Below are 20,769 nucleotides of genomic sequence, written 5' to 3' on the forward strand. Positions count from 1 at the left end.
GTACCAAGAGGTTAGCAGCAGATCCTTTAAGTCCTGTAAGTTTTGAGTTGGGGCTCCATGGATCAGACTTGTTTGTCCAGCACATCCCACAGATGCTTGATCAGATAAAATATGGATTCCAAGGAAACATCTTGAACTCACTGTCATTTTCTTAAACCAATCATGAATCATTTTTTGAACTGTGGCAGGGTGCATTGTCCTACTGAAAGAGGCGACTGCAATCAGGGTATACTGTTGCCATTAAGTGGTGTATTTGGTCTGCAGCAATGTTTAGGTAGGTGGAATGTGTCAAAGTAACATCCACATGAATGCCAAGACTTCCAGTAAAACATGGCTCAGAACATCACATTTCCTGTGCTGGCTTCTTTCCTCCCAAGGTGCATCCTGGTGCCATCTTTTCCCCAAGTAAGGGACACACACCTGGCATGATGTAAATAAAAATGGATGACTCTACCATTTCTCTATGGTCCACTGGGCACTTGGAAACGTTTGGTGGTAGACAGTGGTCAGCATGGGTGCATCAATTTTTCCACACCAACTTTGAAAACTGACTGTTCAGTTGCTGCCTAATATATCCTACCCCTTGTCAGGTGTCTTTGTAAAGAGATGCTCAATATTATTTACTTCACCTGTCTGTGGTTTTGATGTTATGGCTGGTGTACAAAGCTGTTTGAAATACCATGCACTTTCTAGTAATCCTCTTCTGGCAGTCTGTCCTTGCTAAATAAACTTTATAACCTAACCCGTTCAGTGAGAATCCCATTTGGCTATAGACTTCATCTTGCAGTGCTGAACATGATATTCAATGCTTTTACATACCAAGTCACTTGTCCAGCTCACGGCAAATCTAACAATAGTACACAATAACAGCTGGAAACATCTTTATTAGGAAAACAAGTTTTAAGTTGAAGTTTGAAAAGACAAAACGAGACTCCTTTCCTCACAAAACAAGTTCATCAGTTTAATGTGAATACAAAAACATTAGCGCACACTGAGGATAATAAACGTACAAACAGAAATGTATTGAGGTATATTTTTCGTCTTTTATTCTGTTCCCTTTTACTAGCTGTTCCCTAAAGATTTAACACCAAATCTACATCACTTCATTTTAAATGTGACACTGCTTGTCAAATAAATCAGTGTGTAAAGGTATTTTCACATCTCTGAAATTACATCACCATTACTGTACATGAGCTAGAAAAAAAGTAACTACAAAGCCCTTGTCCAAAACTTTTTTTTTTTTATCATGTTTTGTATTTATATACGAAAATAGGTCAATAGTAAAAAATAATTTCCTGGTTTATTTTTGTTCCATTCTACAGACTCTGTCTAATAGTACGTTTGTGGATATTGCATGTTTAAGTCAATAAGCAGGTTCGGTGGAAAATCAATTGTATTCCAAGTTGAAGAAATAATGAATAGTTGGTGCACTGTTACTGCATCAGTTGAAGTTATGACACATAAGATAGGAATATCAGCAACAGTTCATCTTCAAATATCATCTAAAAAGCTCTTTAACAGCAATTGGGCTGTTATTCAGGAAGCCAAGACTGAATCTGTGAATGAAAGTCAAACCTCAGTAGAATCACATTTCTTTTCAAAGCTACTCAAGTTTTGTTGTTTGAAACAATAAGGCAGTGGTTTGCAATGTATTTTATACATTTTAGTCTACAAGGACTCACTATGGTCGAATTTCTAATGCTCCAGCTAAAGAAAACTGATGACTTGGATGCAAACACACAACAATAAGTCCTTATAAGCATTTCTGGTCCCCTCATTGGCCCTGTGCTGAGAGTCCTCCTAGGCAGAGATCCTTTTCTCCAGTGTAGCTTTAAGGTCATCCCTAGCATTGGGACACGATGCTAAGACTTTGCCGTTTCTGAAAGATATAAAATAATTATAAATATACAAAACAAATTATGAAAAATAAACCATCTTTCTAACTCAATATATGTTTATAACTCAATAGTTCTGTAAACTAACCGAGACACAAACACTTCTAGAACATTGGCCTGATCCACAGGGAAGTAGTCCTGCTCGACACAGTGCTTCAGAGTAAGTAGGTGACCAGGCAAGACGCACACTTTCTTGGCTTTCTTTTCACCCTGAAATAAAAGTATGAGAAGTTCAACCATGCTTCTACATAATATAAAAACATAATTAATCTGAGGGAAAGGATCAGAGCAACAAACACTCATCACGATCATATTATTTTAAGCAGTACCTTTAAAAGCCCCAATTTCAACAGCAGTGAAGTGGTAAAACTGTAGGTCTGAAACTGAAGGCTGGAAAGTGCCTTCTTCAACAGGGCATCTGTTTTACACAAGAGAGGTATAATGACCAACAAATACTTTCACAACAAAAACAAATTTCATTTTGGAATAAAGCATTTGTTTTGTACCAGAAATCTCAAGAACAGCTTGCTTCACTTCTGCGTCTTCTTTATACACAGAAGACAGCTGAAGGAAAAGGTCTGCAATTTTAGTAGCATCTGAAAAATCCACCTGATAAAACAGAGAACGCATGTTATGAACGATATGAAATGGATCACATAAATATTCATTTTAGACAGATCTAAATATTTAAAAAATATAAAAATAAAAAATACAGTACTTGTTGCTCAAACAGCTGAACTCTCTTGGCACCAAGGTCAAGCAGTTTCTCAGAAGTTGGGGTCTGAAGGAAGGACAAGAAATCAGCACTGCCTAATGGCACCTGTGTAGAGAAAATAAATTGACTTCATGTTATTTAAATACACTAAATTTAAATAACACAGAATTACACAGAATTCTTCAAATTCTCTCCTGATTTGAAGAATGATTAAATTATAGAATTATTTATAATAAACACATTAGAGAGGCTCTCTCACCTTTGCTGGGCTTTCTTCAACATTACATTCATCTTTTAGCCCATTGATACAGTTCTTCTCATTTTCCTCCATTTCCTCTGTATCCTCGTCTTCATCTTCCTCGTCGCCTTCATCCTCCTCGTCGCCTTCATCTTCCTCGTCGCCTTCATCTTCCTCGTCGCCTTCATCTTCCTCATCTTCCCCTTCATCATCGCTAAGTAAAATGAATAAAAGGAATTTGAAATCTCTTATGATTTCAGCATAACTGAACATTCCAAATCAGGTTGCGCAATGCCGATCGAATGATTTTATATCTTTTTTATTATTTAAAAGAAAACAACATTTCAAAAAGTTCAATTCATCACATTCATTCAAAACATTCTGATCATTGCAGATTTGTACACATCATAATCCATGCTTAGTTGATTAGCACTGGTGTACCTACTAAAACTTCAGAATACCTGAGCGAGCCAAGCACATCCCCCATCCCCATATTTTCCATGGCCTCTTTGAGAGCCTCACAGCCATCTTCCCCCAAGCAGTTTCCTGTCCAAACAACCAGCAACAAGTGTTCACTTCATTTCTGCAGTTCAAAATCTTAAAAGTCACAGCCTCAACATACAGTTATTTAGATCAAATTGAGAAAAAACCCTAGACATATTGAGTAACATTATTATGTTTGTTGATATTTTTAGACTTAAAAATTTATATTCATTATTCACATTCACTTTAACTTTAAATTCATGGTCACTGACATTGTACTTTATGAATCTGTGAATCACTTCAGTCCAGTAGCATGTCAAGGTGTACATCTGTGTCCTATACACTAAGACAAACATTTTACTAAGCCACCTTGCTAACATAACACATATCACCAAAATTACCATTGAGCTCTAGTTTCTCCAGATCAGCTTTGTCCCGTACAGCCCGGGTAACAACCAGAGCTGCAGCTTCAGAAATCTCTCCAAACGACAGATTCAGCTCCTGCACACATGAGAACCATGAGTATTTTTCACCTAGTCTAGTGCTGCATAAATAATTACGATATGCAAATGTGGATGTACATGAATAACTATTCACATACAAGTAGAGCTGAAATGAGCATTAATTCTGATTATTCATCACAACCACTGGCATTTTACTGTGCAGTGTGCATCTTTGCATCAGTTATAAATCAAATTTTGTAAACATGCACTAGATGTACACCTGATTATATTACTGAATTAAACTAAACTGAGTTGAGCATACTGTATTAATACCTGCTTACAATAATCTACCAGGCAGCACGGGGATTTACGTGTTAAATATACAAGCCCAGTGCAGCAAAGCATCATATTGATGCATGAGAGTATGCAGTGTAATGTAAAAAATTATATCTGGTGTAAAATGTAGGTAAAGCAGATGCTAAGACAATGTGTTAAATGGCTCTCACCCAACTCTAACAGTAAATCACACTTAGAAACGTACTGCGCTGTATGTGTCGATTAAACTAAAACTAACAGAATTAAATATATAATAGAATATAATTAGTGCACAAAATGCCTTTGAAATATATTCAAGATTCAAGAAGCTTTTATTGTCATTTCAACCACATATAGCTGGCGCAGTACATAGTGAAATGAAACAACGTTTCTCCAGGACCTGGTGCTACATAAACATACAACTACTAGTACAATACAAAACAACAAACACCACCACAGAGCTAGGACAGAAGTTTGTCTTAGCCACGTAAAGTGCACAGTGTGCAGCTAGATGCAAACAGAGCATAGACAAGACAGTGCAAAAAAGACAAAAAATACAATAAAGACAACACAAAAGAACACAGGACACTTGGCGCTGAAAAGAAATAAAAGAACGTGTACTGGAATGTAAGTGAAATAAAATAGATAAAGTGAAATGTAAAAAAAAAAAAAAAATATCAGCTTTACCTAGCAATTTCAATACCAATAATTATTGATAAACCGTGACATTGTGATTACTTTCAGAATACTGACCTTAAGAACAGGTAGTCCTCTTAGTGCTGCTGCAATGGCAATGGCACCTTCAGAGCGCACCAGACAGTCTCCAAAATTAATGACCTGTACACTGCACAAGTGCCTGAGGGCCTGAAAAATAGAACACAAAACACAAATATAATTTTATAATCAGAAAAGTCAATGTAACTGGACTTTCACTAACTGGACAAGTTTTTGAGTTGATGATAAAACTTTCAACTGAAAAAAAGCAATCAGCTTCTAAATGCATCAGTAAATATTTGTATTGTTCACCTTCCTGTAAGACAGATGAGGCAGCTACTGCATATGGATGCAACTAGCTAACTGACTGCATTAGATTTATTCATAAACTGAATATTTAAATAGTATATTAAAGAGGACTCATACCTGGGCCATGGCTACTGCACCTCTCTTGGTAAAGGTATTGTCATTGAGGTTAAGCACACGCAGATTGGGGTTGTGTTGCACTGCAGTGGCCAGAGCTGTGATGCCTGGATGGTTGATCCCATTCTGTGGCATGTGAATCTCTTCAAGGCTTCCAATCAACTAAACAAGAAGGAAAAAAGTCACAATAATTGTGTTAACCTGATTATAACGGTCATCGCAAAAGGAGAGTAGAGGCAAAAGGTCTTTTTTTATTACCTTAAATGCTTGAGACAGTGCAGTGGCACCATGATTCTCAAGTCGATTCCTTCCTGCTATGAAGACTTTTAGCTTTAGAGGTGAGCCTGCAGCGCTTGACTGCTTGTAGCACTCAATCAATGCAGAGGCCAATATCTATAATCAATGGATATTATTATAAGTATTGGTGAATTGCTATCATTAAACTACTGTTGTCTTATTAACTGCCACTACTTACTTTTCCTCCTCCAATGCCCATGCCACAATTATTCAGCTTGAGTTCCTGTAGAGTGTAGCACACAGAGCTCTTGAGGAGGGCCTCAATGCCCTTCACACCATCAGGTCCAAACGCGTTGTCACTCAGGTCCAGTTCAGTAAGCTTGGCCCCTGACATCATTAAAGCACTGCCCAATGATTTCTACAGGATTTAGGGTATGAAATTAGATTTGTAATTATTTACTGAATAAACGAACATACAATTAATGCCACCCAAGATACTGACTCACCAAGGCAGATGGAATTTCAGAGCGAAGGCGACCTGTAAACATGTCACTCCAGTAGCATCGCTTGAATTAAAAAATATATATATATATTAAAAATGGCAAACAAATACTGTAATACAGACACACTTTTTAAACACTTTCAGTAAGCACTTATTATGGTTAGGGTCACTGTGCTCCAGAGCCTATACCAGACACAGTGGTTCATGAGGATGGGACACCAGTCTATCACAGAATATACACCGATCAGGCATAACATTATGAGCACTTACAGGTAAAAGTGAATAACACTGATTATCTCCTCATCATGGCACCTGTTAGTGGGTGGGATATATTAGGCAGCAAGTGAACATTTTGTCCTTAAAGGGCAAGCGTAAGGATTTGAGTGAGTTTGACAAGGGCCAAATTGTGATGGCTAGACCACTCCATAACTGCAGCTCTTGTGGGGTGTTCCCGGTCTGCAGTGGTCAGTATCTATCAAAAGTGGTCCAAGGCGACAGGGTCATGGGCGGCCAAGGCTCACTGAAGCACACGGGGAGTGAAGGCTGGCCCGTGTGATCCGATCTAACAGACGGAGATCTACTGTTGCTCAAACTGCTGAAGACGTTAATGCTGGTTCTGATAGAAAGGTGTCAGAATACACAGTGCATAATGGGCCAGGGCTGTTTTGGCAGCAAAACGGGACCAACATGATGATCATAATGTTATGCCTGGTCGGTGTAGACACACACAGCCTGAAATAAAGCAAATAAATTACCTGCAGATCTTTTTTGGACTCAAGAGCCTTCGAGATGGCCTGTGCTGCTTCAACGCCAACGGTATTTCCTTCAAGCCGCAAAGCCTTCAGCCCCTGGAACTGTTCTATCTCCCGCACGATCTTTTCCACTACAGAGAGAACAAAAATCAGCCACTGCAGTGTATAGATTTATAGAGGGTCACTCTTCCTAAAAATGAAATGTAATGAAGACTTTCCTACCTGACTGTGTATCATTCAGCTTCAGTCCCTGACCCTTGTAGCTGAGCTCTTCCCCAACATGAGTCTTGGCCAGAGCCTCTGTAAGCTGATCAATGTCTGCAGAAGCCATCCGGTTTCCTTTTGAATGCCTGGTTATAAAGTATAAAGGCAAAATAATATATATCTTAACATTTCATATACACTTTAATATTCTCAACTGACTAGGTTTATGAAAGAAACACAGATACACGGTTATAAGGAAGAAAATTATTATATCCAGCCATCTAGTTGATTATTTCATAGTTAATTGATTTAGATCCACAATTCAACCCTATGATACAAACCCACAAAGTTTAATGTTGTCTCTCTACCTCAGTAGCAATTTCTCACTTCCCACACGTTTATTAGCTAATATTTGAACAAACATTTATCTAGCCAGTACGGCTAACTAGCATTTCCTGTGTTTACTAACAAACCGTTCATTAAACTACAATCATCTATGTATCATAGCTACCTATAGTAACTAGCCAATTAGGATTCAGATTTGAACTTAGCTATCTAGTTAACATTAATTACAACTAGCGAGACTAGCTGGGTTCAACTAGCTAAGCTTGTTTACGCGCTCAACTAGCTAACAAGTTAGCAAACTAGCTAGGATGCTATTAGCATTGCATATTTGTCTACAAATGTAAATTAAACACTTCACACATTAGTAACCCGATATTAAATGTACCTTGCTGAAGTTTCACAACTGAAATCTTTAGGTACCTCAAACTACCCAACACACTGACTATAGCGCTTTACTTCCACAACATGGGCACATGGGGACTCTTCAGTTTGCCGGTTCCTGAACTTTTCAAAATAATTGCGTATAATTTAAGTGTAAAGTACAACCAAGGTGGGAAAACAAACCTATTTAATTTGTAACGTGTAGACTGTTTATGTTTTCAAAAAATATACATAAAGATGAAGGGGTTGATATTTAAAACAACAAAGAGAGGAAGAAACACAATAATGTTATATGATCCAGTGAAAGCCCGCGCTTTCTGTCAGGACTTTTATTCTAGAAACCACACTCAAAGCGCAAACCGCCTGGTGGCTAGCGTAAGTTCCCGGATATACGCGCACTCATTTCTGACACTGAAACGCACTGCGCTTTCACCTATTCATGAAGACGTCTAACGTTAATGTACAGTTATAATGAAAACAAAAATACTCTTCATCACACTCTTCATAAAGACTGCATTTTAAGTCTCGCGTGCCCGCCCCAGTGGCCTAATGGATAAGGCATTGGCCTCCTAAGCCAGGGATTGTGGGTTCGAGTCCCATCTGGGGTGCTCGTCGTTTTCATTCATTCATCATATGCTCGTCACTCTATCTCATTGTTGTCTGTTTTCAAGAAGTCTTATAACCAAAAGCGGTCAATAACGACAAAATGAACCCGTCACAAAGAAAACATTAAACCTCACCCAAAATTGATTCCATCTAATTAACTCAGTAGTACATTGTATTCAGTATTCAAGCAGACCCATACATTTTCCTTTACCTAGTTACAGAAAACCATAATTCTAAATTAGATAAAAATTATTTTGAAAAAATACGATATAACATAATATAAAATATAAAAAGGCATCCTTATTTTCTTTCTTTCTTTTTTTTTGCAATTATTCTATGTTGTATATTAAAACAAAATGTTCAGAACACTTTTGGTTTTAAGCTATTAAATACACCAATTCTTGTCTTGAGGTTAGAAAGACAAGATAAACCACACAAGAAGATTGTGTATCTAGTAATTACACTGAGATTATAGATTTGTAACCAGTATTTATTGCATTTCATGATTGTTCGTTTTTCTTAGCTTAGAATAACTCGTTTTGATTGATAGTGGCTTGTATAGCTTCATTTCCAGAATTTAAGTTTTCATTTCTAATAATCCCTTAAAAGACCTTAATCATCTGGGTAAATGTCTGCTCATGACATGGTGAGCTTGAGATATTAATTGAAGCTTATGGCATTGGTCATGGTAGTGACCATGTATAGATGCTTGCATAGGCATAAGATGCTAGTATATACATCTTCCACTGGGTCTCCTACTCTGCTTCTTCTCTTCAGATGACCAACAGCTCCTTGGTGTCTGACTGGATGCTGTAATGAGGAAGTCTATGTAAGTGCCATTTGAGTTAGATGAAAACTGGAAGTCTTCAGTTGTTACATGCAACATACGGGTGTCTGGAGATTTTCAGCAGATTGCTAAGCTAAGGACACACAGAGGCATAAAAAATAAATTTGTAGGAAAGTCTTTATTCACCAAATAATGGAATACAGTGAACCTTAATTTACTGTATAAATGGACTATGCACTATAAATGGACTATAGGCTATGGACTATAAATGGACTAAGCTTTTATAGATAGATAGATAGATAGATAGATAGATAGATAGATAGATAGATAGATAGATAGATAGATAGATAGATAGATAGATAGATAGATAGATAGATAGATAGATAGATACTTTATTCATCCCAAAGGGAAATGTAAACTTTGTATAGTGTATGAAGCTGTTTCCAAAGATAAATGACTGAAAAGAATTGTACACATTTATAAGTTTACACTTTAATCTAAGCTGTAATTTAAAAGGAATAGATTGTTAGCATATTTATTAGACTGCGCGTGAGGCCTATTTTAACATGTGAGGCTTGTACAAATGAAATACTCTGGCTTTGTTAATTAGTGACTCTCTGTTTACTCATCTACACAATCTGCACTATTTAACAGGCTTTGTCATTTCAAACACCAAGTCTTTAAACCTAATTTCATCCAACAATGGCATCCAACAATGCAGATACATAAAATATATATTTAAAATCGTTAAGTGTCGCCTGTGCGCCCAGTTTTGCGCGCGCGCTTGACTGCTGCTGTGAGTCTGCGCAATGTAGGACCGCTGGAGGGGAAACAGGAAATCAGGCATCAATGTTGCCAGATATGTTGCGTATGTAGATTTTGGTGTTACATGGAATACTAAAGAAGACTTCGGAATATTAGACATAATAAACCTTCCAACTTGTATTATTTGAGCTTGTGTAATTTACAGTCGTATAGGGCGGGATTTTTTATAGTGACTGATCCCAGACAATCCGCTCCAATCTGGCAACCCCGGCAAAGAGAGAGACGTTTAAAGCTGCGAGCAGCAACGCCACAGTCAGATAGACAGAGAGCGGGAGAGGAGCCCGAGGTATTTAAATAGGATATACCACTTAGCTGTTAAATAGCCTGCCACCTACATATAACATCAGTCATTTACTGCCTAATGGCTACGGCTACGAAGGATAAAGGGAAGGCGGTACCTTGGGATGTAAATGAAAACGCATCCAGTTCGGCGCACAGCATCCAAAACAACAATAATAACAACAACAATAACAATAACAACAAAGACAGCGAAGGAAGTGAAGGAACAACGACTCCTACATCTGCACCCATCGACACGAGCGGCACAGAGAGCACTGGACCGGGGACCGGAGCTGGGGTCAGCGCCACAGGAGGCGCGAGCGGGAAGTGGGTCCGGCTCAATGTCGGCGGTACCGTGTTCCTAACGACGCGCCAGACACTTCTTAAAGAGCAAACATCCTTCCTGTACAGACTGTGCCAGCAGCAGGACCTGCATTCTGACACGGTAAGATGATGATCGGTGAGCTTAATCTGTTCGGAGAAATAAATAATCATCCAAGAGAGGAGGACAGCGGTCCTGAGTCAGATGATGGACTGCAGAGCTAGTGCAGCATCCCACACGCTCAGCATCTCACATAACTCATATAATACTTCTCTCCTTTTTTTTTACCTATTCATATTTCGTATATGCTGGGAAATGAAGAATGATTTCATCAGTGTGTGTAGGTGTGTGTCCGAATGTCCCCACAAGGATAGGAGTGTCTGATCATATTGACCTTGGCGGTCCCCACGAGGAAAATCCACGTTTTTATATAAAATGTTGTTACACTAAAAACTAAAAGAGCCAAAAGGTTTGTGTAGGTATAGTATTAATTAGCTGCATGAGAGATTATGTCAGTGGAAGGTCCTCAGAAGGCTGTGTGTGTGTGTGTGTGTGTGTGTGTGTGTGCATGCAACAGAGAGTGAATTTAACAGAAAATAAGTATTTCCTTGCCCTTCATATACCTCATATAACAACATTCCACATGGATGTTCTTCCTGGGTTTTCCCTCTTTTGTGAATTCTTTGCTGAAAATCATTTTTTGGGGGGATTTCACAGGGGTCAAGCAGACTGACCACCATGCTGCTACACAGTGTCCACCATTTTTGTCATTTCTGTCATGTCACCCCTCTTCTCTCCTTTTCCTCTTCCTAATGGCACCCTTTTTTAACATGCTCTCATCATATGCCAGTTCAGAGGGCATTCCTTGTTATCTCTGTGCTTTTTGTTCAACATCATGCAAACTGCTCTGTGTAATATTCCTCATTTGGCTGAAGTTCCACAAACAGGTTTTAGCCTCCTGAGTGTTGGTGTGTTGATGATTTATTTAAAAAAAAAGGTCTGCAGTAATGTAGTGAAGCTTACTCTGGCTGTGTTGTATGCAATTCAGTGTCCATGCCTTACTCTTGTAATAAGATTAGAGGCATGGCACATTGAAGGCTGCCAGACCTCAGTCCAAAAATATCAGAGAAGCCCTCTTAGGTCTATTCTGGGTTCTGTTTTTTCCCAAATGTTCAAGGATTGTTTTTTCCTCCTACTCCCCTGCTGGATATGTTCATGTGGGCTGTATTTGCTTGTTGTTAATAGGAATAAAGACTTATGTAATATGATGTGTATGGCTAACTGGGAGCTTCATATGTGTGGAGGATGTGTGCCCTGTCCTTGGTTTGTCTTACCTTTATGTAGCACTTACGCAATTTGATTTTGGAAATATTCATCTTCTAACTGGGCGATATGTTTGGTTTGAGTGGGCTGAAAAAGGCTTTTTTCAAACTCACTTTTCTCTGAATATTTAGAGAAGAGACATTATTGAAGGACAGAGTGGCAATGAAAGGGATAGATCATAACAGGAACGGTGTTGATACACATCGCCATGTTGATATAAACAAGCCCTTTGTTTGTCTACCAGGTAGTTCCTCTGGGATGCAGGTGGTTGGCCATAGGGACTTGCTCATGTTTCTGTGGGAAGGAAGGGAGGAACATTAACACGGATCAAATATTTTAATTCATTGCATGACTGTCAACTAAGGAAATAACCAAATATATTAAAAAAATATTTTTCAGATTCTCTAAACTGTGTGTGTGTGTGCGTGTGTGTTTTTACCAGTTTGAGAACTAGGGATTGGTCCAACTGACTAATACAGTGAGGGCGTCTTGCACAGGTGCTTTCATGCCTGCTGTCAAGTCGAGTCAAATCCACGATAGAGGTGCTTGGCTGAAGATTGTCTTTGCCTAGTTTCAATGATTTCACTGGATGTCTTGATGTGTGATTAAATGAACAAAAATACATTTAAAGCAGTCACCAATTCCAAAGGGCACATTGAACCACTGAAGCAGCTCTTGCAGTGGTGACACAGCTGAATCTAGAGCAAGGTTTCCTTGTGTGAATACCAGGGATATCCTCTACTGATGATGCAGAAAGAACATTTTTCAATATAGAATACAAGTGATTTTTGGGGCAGAACATTGTAGGATTATCTTAACTGCCCGATACAGAATGAAGCCTGAGATTGATGCCTGGATTTTTAGAAATGCTTTTGAGAGAAAGGCCAAAAACTAATGTCAGAAATCTCTGAGAGTTCACAATCTTTGAGAATAATGGGAGGATCTTAGCTGTCCATTAGATAAGACCAAAAGACAGTATGGAGTAATAAGTGAGAGTATGGTTTGATGTTTTTCAAATAAACAGCACTTTGAAGATTTTTTATAGATTATACATAACCCAGATATAACAGACAAAATACATGTCAATAAAACAATAAAATCACACATTTGTGCCTCCTCGGAGTTGTGTGGAAACTTGCACAGATTTAAGTGCATAGAATGATATTATTGTATAATATTATATTATATAATGTTTTCCAATGCAAGTTGTTGGTGGCAGTTTGTGTTTGAAAGATGTAACAATGATGAAACAATGAACAGAAATAAAAGCACAGCAAAAGTTTTACATCAGCTTAATTTGCCGGCCTGTCTGCAGTGTATTTGGTTCAATAACTGACATTTGTGTGACATAAAGTATTCTGTTCATCAGTGCAGTAAATCCATCCATCCATCCATTTTTTATACCCGCTTTATTCCTAATTAGGGTCACGGGGATCTGCTGGAGCCCATCCCAGCACACATTGGGCGAAAGGCAGGGGTACACCCTGGACAGGTCATCAGTCCATCACAGGGCCCTACACACACAAACACTCACTCCTATGGGAAATTTAGAATTACCAATCAACCTCATGTATATGTTTTTGGACTGTGGGAGGAAACCGGAGTACCCAGAGTAAACCCACGCAGGCACGGGGAGAACATGCAAACTCCACACAGAAAGGCCTCTAGTGCCGTAAATGACAAACACAAATTTTATTAAGTCCAAGACAATATTATTTAATTGGACAGAGATTAAACAAGAATGAAATCAGACTCTGAATTTGTACCAGTAGCCCCACTACAACAGTGCTCAGACATCAATTAAAATTCATTAAATTTAAATGCTAAACCAGTGAATGAACAAAGAAATGAATGCTTCATGTTTAGCGGTGCACATGCAGTGTCGCTTCTGGCATAAAATGGGCTTTAATATGCAAACCTAAGGTAGCTTATTAATACTGCCCTTGAGACTCTTGCAGACCACAAAAGGAGGTGCTCTCTGTGTATCAAAATGAAAAAGCATACCTTTTCTCTTTCATATCTTCTCACTGACTTCATGTGGAAGTAGCACATAATGAATATCCAAATCATCATTGCAGTGATCAAATACCGGTGCCTTAAATGCTTAACCAGATATTTGATTACCTCTGAACACTCCCAACAGGCTCTTTCATTTCTTAAACACACACACAAACACTCTCACAATATCTTTCTAAGCTGTAACCTTTTTCCTTTCATTCTCAATTAATCTTTCTTTTTTTCCGTTCCTTTTTTGTTGTGTGGTCATACATAAGACTAGCTTGTCTAATGTAGTCTGCAGGGCATCATGTAAAGAACATTCAGATCTCAAAGATAAGAAAAAATTCCCTGTAGTGCTCTTAAGGTTAATTCACTGCAGAGAGCAGCCCCTCAGCCACATGGAACAATGACAGTGACCATCCTTAATGTGACCTGCAGCTATAGCTATACACTATGCACTTTTTCTTTCTCAAAGTGTCTGGTATAGGGAGATAAAAGTGTTATATAACTGTAAATCCAAGAATAAATTCTGACAAAAATTGAATCTTTGTGTAGGATGAAACAGGCGCCTACGTGATCGACAGAGACCCCACATACTTTGGCCCTATACTCAACTACCTCCGACATGGGAAACTGGTTTATAACAAGGAACTGGCTGAAGAAGGTTTGTTTTTCATGTGTTTTGGATGTGGGTTTGCGACATTATTATACACTGCACCAAAAATGAAAGTGGTAACATGCAGAAGCATTTGAAACACATTTAGGTGTAAATGCAAGAATGATTTTAAGCAGAAAAGGAATACAATCCCTTTCCAACACGTTATAAAAACTTACTACAATCACAGTTGTCCCACACTATCCACACCAAAGTTATTTTTCACCCCAAATTCAAATCTAGAATTATGGCTGCATTTTATGTCTTAAAATTGACAGCCAAAGTGCCTTAAAGATAATATTGCACCAAAATGGCAACCACATTTTTATGCAAATTTATCAATTTGCATAAAAATTTGGTTGCCATTTTGGTGCAGTGTAAACATTGTTCCTTGTTTCCATTTGCATAAATATGTGGTTGCCAAATTGGTTTACATTAAATAATTTACATGAAATAATTACATATGCAATCACGTGATGAAAATGAACCAATATGATGTATTTGTCTGTAATTTCAGGTGTCTTGGAGGAGGCAGAGTTTTATAACATCACTCCACTGATTAAACTAATTAAAGAGAGGATTCTTGAGCGAGATTGTAAGGCCTCTCAGGTAATCTACAACCATATTCTGTTTATGCTGTAAAATCTGAAAAAATAAATTGGATGCCAGTAGGGTCAGTTCAGATGTTAGGTCAATATAAGAAAATATATGACATGAAAGGCTACTGGATACTTTCAAGCATTACTTTATAGCACTATCCCTATGCTGAGGAAAAAAAACAACAGGTGGTTGAACAATGAAGATACCCCTTAATTTCCGTTCTTCTGCTGAGTGACATATCTTGTGGCCAAGCAGAAAATGAAGCATAAAAAGCCCATGTTTAAAGGATGATAAGCTGTTAGGATGTCTTCAGAATTCCAAGGGACTAAAAAGCAACCCGTAATCTTCCTCCCACTCAATTTCATTCAGCTCTAGTTTTATCAGTTTGTACACATGTTTCTCTCATTTTGTCTCCACTACATTGTCTCCACTCTTTCTTCTTTTACCTCTATGTCTTTTTACTCTCTCCCCACTTACTCTTACAGCAGGTACCTCCAAAGCATGTCTACAGGGTGTTGCAGTGTCAGGAGGAGGAGCTGACGCAGATGGTGTCCACGATGTCAGATGGCTGGAAGTTTGAGCAGGTCAGCGTACGTGCCTGCCGAAAGCCGCGGCCCGGACTGCTCTGGACTGTGGGTTGGACTGATGCTGAGTTGATTTTCTGATCCCAGTGTCCTTTTGCCCCTTCCAGAACCCAGTCCAGTAACATATCTGACAAATGAATTGACACCTGTATGTCTAATCTGGTGTCATATTTTCTTTTCACAAAGACTTCTTGTTGGTTTGTGCAAATATAGAGCAAGAATATTTGATTGAGTAAAATGGATCATTGTGTTTTAACAAAAGGCTCCCTTTCTCTTGCTTCTCTTGCTTTATCTTTTAATGCTATTGCAGATGGTGAATATTGGCTCATCGTACAGCTATGGTACCGAGGACCAGGCAGAATTCCTCTGTGTTGTTTCCAAAGAGCTGCATACATCTGGTGGAGGCCTGGGGACTGAGCAGAGCCACAAGAATAAGGTTGGAGAGCTCATAATATTCACAGTACTGTTACTCACAATTTTACTATTTCATTTCTTTATTTAATAATTTCAGCTGCATTGTCTGAAATGCAAAGCCAGTGTCATTATTGTTGTTATATAGTTGTTGTATTCCTTTACTACATTCTCATACGTTATCACTCTCCATTTTGCATAAATGGTATCATTTGTATTTCTATCTGCATAAACCATCTGAAACCATCTTTCCTTTTGAAAATTGTGCCATTCTTTTTTTTTTGTCACCTGTGTGGTTGTGGTCCTTTTTTTCCTTCTTCTTGAACACCCATTATATGTCAAGGAATCAGACACTCAAGTGGAGGAAGGAGAAAAGGAGGAGCAGGAAGAGGAAGACGAGAGAGAAAGAAATGCCACCCCAAATGAGTGGTTTTAGAGATTAGGAGACTTGTGTCATTGTTCCAATCGCAGGAATGGGTGAGGATATCAAATGCTGGGTGTTTGCTGGTGGTAGCTGTAGAAAGTTCGACCTATACTAAGAGGATGATGGGGTATTTTATTTCATTGCATCAGAACCTTTTACTTAAAACTGTATAAAAAGCTAGCCATGTAGATACTGTTTGGTTAATAAGCTTTATGTGCATTCCACAATGAAGAGACTGTATAGAAGTGGTTTCATAATAACTTTTACTATAATTCCTATCCCCTAACAGCTATTTACAGTTAGCTTCAGAATTAGTACTAAAAAGGTCTGAAAAAATTGTGGCAATTTAGTTTAATCTCACATTGAAATATGAGAGAAATCTAATCTTTTTTCCCTCATACATCTTCAGTAACTGCTCTACCCTGTTATGGGTCACAGAGCCAATTCCAGGACCACTGGGCACAAGGCGGGAATTCACCCTGGATGGTATGCCAGTCCATCGCAGGGCACCACGCATATACACATTTACACACACATTCACACCTAGGGACAATTTATCTTAGCGAATTCATCTACTGGCATGTTTTGGGGAGGTGGAAAAAACCTGGAGGAAACAAATTCATAGAAAGGAAGAAGTTCAGAAGTCAGAAGAACAGAAAAAAGGTTTTAACCATAGGTCATGAAATAGCAAATAATTCAAATGAATTCAATTGCTTATGAATTACCAGTTGGGAATTGGTGGGAATTTTATTAGGTAATATTTAATACAAGTATAATAAGAAGGTTGCAATGAAATAGAATAGTCTAGACAGCCTCTATTAGAAATGCCTGAGCATGCTTGCACACACAACATAAGGGGCACACGCTCATAGATTTCTATATACTATATTTATTTTTATGGTATTATTATTATTATTATTATTAATGTTTCTATTTACTCTCTGATATTTTAAACAAAAGCAGCATTTTCAGGTTCACTATACTTTAGGCAGTCTGGCATGGTTGGAGTGTTAATGTAGTATAAGTTCTAGCTCCTTAAACTTCCATTTAGTCATCATCATCTTCGCCTACATCTCCATCTACGGAAACATTTTTTCTTATTATCAGAACACTTATTCAGCTGTTATTATTAGAAATGTGAAATAAGTTTAGTTAAAATCTCAGTTGTCTATACTCATGATATTTTTATTTACCACTTTGCAGCTTTTCCAGATTCATGGATCCCGGATGTAGAATATACACCTTTTTTTGTATTGCCATAATTATTTTTTTTCAAATACTGAATTTCCCTCTCAGAAATCAGTGGATAAACCAGCAGCTGAAAGATAATCAGGAATAAGGATGGAACTGTGTGTGAAGTGTCAGTGTGCTGTAGCTGGAGAAGGTATTACTGTTTCAGCAAAAGAAGTTAGAGCTTACAAACCTGTGACCAAAGGGCAACCAGTTGTGGATTAACTAACATTAGTGTAATGAAAAAGGATTAAAAATTAAATTAAATTAAATCTGGGCAATGATTCAGCATTTCACTAGAATATCTTACTCCTACCATGACCTTTGTGGATTTGTGGTAAGGGTCTTGACAATATTCTTGTGATAAAATGCGAAATAATTCGTATTTTTGTGTGAAAACGACTCTGGCTCGAAAATGTGAATGTGAATCCTACAGCCTGAGCACTACGTAATGAGAAGTAGACATGCTGTTATATATTATTCTGTGCTCCATGCTGCACTGCTCCAGTGTTTGTCTAAAATTACAATTATATAATGTGATACTTACAGCCAGGTCTGATTTTAAAGCTATATTATAATATTATGTGATACCTTTCTTGCATTTATTATGAACGTAAAAATTCAATTTAATTCTAAAGTTCAATGCCTCAGCTCAACCAGAAATACATTCATTTTAAAATATCAAGCCCTAAAATCAGCACAAGATCAAAATAAGCACTGTTTGCTGTAACTGAGCATGTTCATTACACATTCTGTAATATTTTTGATATTTCTTTTATAGACAAGATTGAGAGAGACTAAAGCGTGAGAGGTTTCACCATTGAAAGACCATTTTAAGCACTTATAATGTTACAATGGCACACTTTTATACTCATTCTCAATATTTTAGCCAGAAGGCAATCGTAATCATAATCATGTCATAGACCAGGGCTTTAGGTTTGTAGGATGTACTGAGTGTAGAATGTTATTTGTGAATGTGTAGAACATCTTTACACGAAGCATATACACTAATCCATCAGATCGGTGTTTTCTTTCTTTGATTAATTCAGTGTAGTTATTTATTTTTTTTCTTTTAAAATGTTTTATTTATGGTTTATTGATTCATTCATTCATCCTAAATGTGTAACTAAAAACTAAAAGGAAGATGTGGTCCTATACACTGTACACGCATTTGTTCAAGCACACTGTTCTTCTACCTTAATGATGGACAATTGTTATTTTATTTAACAGTCAGTGTTGCATACATATTCTTTATGTTTAAATCATGTTCTTGTTGTGGCTTGCACACCCATTAGGTGTGGATCATTTTCAGTCATGGAGTAATGGACTAAAACGCTGTTTTGTTTATATATCGTTTCTTTTTGGGATATTTTGAGTGCTGAATATTAATTTATACGATTTTTGTCAATGGTATTTATAAGAGATTATGAGTAAAGGACACAGGAGTTCTTATTTCTGTCAAGAAAAGAAAATCACCCCAGTTTCCGGTCAGTTTAACAGGAACACCTGGACACATCCTCATTCCTGCAAAAATAAAGACAGGTCTAAAGCTTTAGTTAAAGTTCAGAACATTATAATGGAGAAAAATGTGATCTCAGTGACTCTGACCATGCCATTCACACACAACAGTCTCTATTAAAGATTAGATTGTGTTAAAAAATCCAATGAGTAGTGGTTCTGTGACTGGAAAAGCCTTGTTACAGTCTACAAGGCTTGCTATGGTCTGCAGTTACTCAAATAACCACTCTTTACAATCAAATTAGGCACAAAAGCATCTCAGAATGCAGAAGACGTCGACCTTGAAGTGGATGGGCTACAACAGGAGAAGACCACATCAGGTTTCTCAACTATCAGCCAAGAACAGGAATCTAAGTCTATAGTGAACACACGCTCACCAAAATTAGCCAGGTTAAGGTTGGATCTTCAGTAGCAGTTCTATCACTGGCTGATTGTTTGTTAATTGGATGAATAAACAGGGGTACAGGTGTCCAAAAGAAAGTGGCCAGTGTGTCTATGTGGGTTCACACACATATGTCTTGTATACAACATATATTCTCACTGTCCAGTTTAATATAAACACATGTATACCTGCTCATTTATGTAGTTATTCAATCAGACAATCATGTGGCAACAGCACAATGATACAGTTCTGTTAATGTTCACATCAAACACAAACATCACAATCAGGAACAGAGTCATCTCTACACAGTGTGATCTTTATTGATGGATGTTGGTGCTAGATGGACTGGTTTGAGTATTTCATAAGCTGCTGATCTCCTGGGTCTCTAGAGTTTACACAAAATGGTGTGAAAAACAAAAAAAATATTGAGTGACAGTTCTGTGAATGGAAAAAAAATTATGTTTACTGTTTGTAGTACAGCATTTTTTATTGAGCCCTTATGCCTTGTGGACAGAGTCTTCCTGAAATTAGAAAAGTTTTATCACGGGATAAAGATGATCAGTCAGAATAACATACTGGGAAGTAATACTTCCCTCTAAGGGAACACGTGAACACAAATCTGGCCAGCAAAATGTCATCTACAGCATAACAAACCACCAGTTTCCTTTTCACTTGTCTAGCTTAAAAATATGTGCAACTGCAAGTATTAGGGATTTTCCACTAGGTGGCATGCCAAAGATTTCTAGAGATCTTTTTGACAGTTCCAACATATTTTATAAATACTCTATGTTGCCAAATATTTTGGGACACCCCTCTAAATCATTGAATTCAGGTGTTGTTTTTCAGGGGTTGGGCTTGGCCCCTTAGTTCCAGTGAAAGGAACTCTTAATGCTTCAGCTTCATACAAAGACATTTTGGACAAGTTCATGCTTCCAACTTTGTGGGGACAGTTTGGGGATGACCCCTTCCTGTTCCAACATGACTGCACACCAGTGCACAAAGAAAGGTCCATAAAGACATGGATGAGCGAGCTTTGGCAATATAGTGTATCATAAACTATGGTCAGTGCATTATTCAGGTATATTTTCTGAAGCATACAAATCAGTAACATTTGATTTGATGTGCGTGTAGAAAATAGAAAATTCAAATAAATGTGCTCTTTATCAAAAAAAACAAAA

General features: G+C 37.8%; 2 protein-coding genes and 1 non-coding gene across 9 annotated transcripts; 2 read left to right on the forward strand and 1 right to left on the reverse strand.

Moving 5' to 3' along the window:
- Positions 1–932: 932 nt before the first annotated feature.
- On the reverse strand, positions 933–7,867 carry rangap1b (Ran GTPase activating protein 1b). The gene is made up of 16 exons (XM_058405407.1): positions 7,652–7,867; positions 6,940–7,067; positions 6,721–6,848; positions 5,970–6,029; positions 5,702–5,881; positions 5,485–5,619; positions 5,230–5,388; positions 4,843–4,953; positions 3,733–3,832; positions 3,310–3,394; positions 2,870–3,062; positions 2,614–2,715; positions 2,402–2,504; positions 2,225–2,313; positions 1,984–2,105; positions 933–1,879 (listed from the first exon to the last, which is right to left on the reverse strand). The coding sequence occupies exons 2-16, from the start codon at positions 7,046–7,048 to the stop codon at positions 1,801–1,803; spliced, it is 1,755 nt and encodes a 584-aa protein (XP_058261390.1). The 5' UTR covers positions 7,049–7,067; positions 7,652–7,867; the 3' UTR covers positions 933–1,800.
- A 315-nt stretch (positions 7,868–8,182) lies between these two features.
- Positions 8,183–8,255, forward strand: trnar-ccu (transfer RNA arginine (anticodon CCU)). The gene has a single exon. It is a non-coding gene; the product is annotated as a tRNA-Arg (tRNA).
- A 1,629-nt stretch (positions 8,256–9,884) lies between these two features.
- Positions 9,885–20,763, forward strand: kctd17 (potassium channel tetramerization domain containing 17). Of its 7 annotated transcripts, XM_058407265.1 has the most exons (7): positions 9,890–10,589; positions 14,343–14,451; positions 14,960–15,051; positions 15,528–15,674; positions 15,937–16,062; positions 16,381–16,514; positions 17,665–20,763. In XM_058407265.1, the coding sequence occupies exons 1-6, from the start codon at positions 10,227–10,229 to the stop codon at positions 16,471–16,473; spliced, it is 930 nt and encodes a 309-aa protein (XP_058263248.1). In that variant the 5' UTR covers positions 9,890–10,226; the 3' UTR covers positions 16,474–16,514; positions 17,665–20,763. The 7 variants fall into 7 exon arrangements, with proteins under 7 accessions (XP_058263249.1, XP_058263248.1, XP_058263247.1 ...); XM_058407266.1 differs by having other exon boundaries at positions 9,885–10,589; positions 15,531–15,674; positions 16,381–20,763; XM_058407264.1 differs by having other exon boundaries at positions 16,381–20,763.
- The last annotated feature ends 6 nt before the right edge of the window (positions 20,764–20,769 follow it).

This window comes from Hemibagrus wyckioides, linkage group LG13, assembly GCF_019097595.1.
Source record: "Hemibagrus wyckioides isolate EC202008001 linkage group LG13, SWU_Hwy_1.0, whole genome shotgun sequence".
In the NCBI taxonomy this organism is placed as follows: Eukaryota; Metazoa; Chordata; class Actinopteri; order Siluriformes; family Bagridae; genus Hemibagrus; species Hemibagrus wyckioides.

What these genes read in the sequence shown, in the direction of transcription:
- rangap1b (XM_058405407.1), bottom strand. Translation starts at nt 7,048, where the DNA reads ATGGCTTCTGCAGACATTGATCAGCTTACAGAGGCTCTGGCCAAGACT. An exon ending in GCTGAATGATACACAGTCAG is followed by an intron (nt 6,849 to 6,939) that starts GTAGGAAAGTCT and finishes TTCTCTCTGTAG; the next exon opens with TGGAAAAGATCGTGCGGGAG. An exon ending in TTCAGCTGTTTGAGCAACAA is followed by an intron (nt 2,505 to 2,613) that starts GTACTGTATTTT and finishes CTGTTTTATCAG; the next exon opens with GTGGATTTTTCAGATGCTAC.
- kctd17 (XM_058407264.1), top strand. Translation starts at nt 10,227, where the DNA reads ATGGCTACGGCTACGAAGGATAAAGGGAAGGCGGTACCTTGGGATGTA. An exon ending in CAAGGAACTGGCTGAAGAAG is followed by an intron (nt 14,452 to 14,959) that starts GTTTGTTTTTCA and finishes CTGTAATTTCAG; the next exon opens with GTGTCTTGGAGGAGGCAGAG. An exon ending in AGCAGAGCCACAAGAATAAG is followed by an intron (nt 16,063 to 16,380) that starts GTTGGAGAGCTC and finishes TTATATGTCAAG; the next exon opens with GAATCAGACACTCAAGTGGA.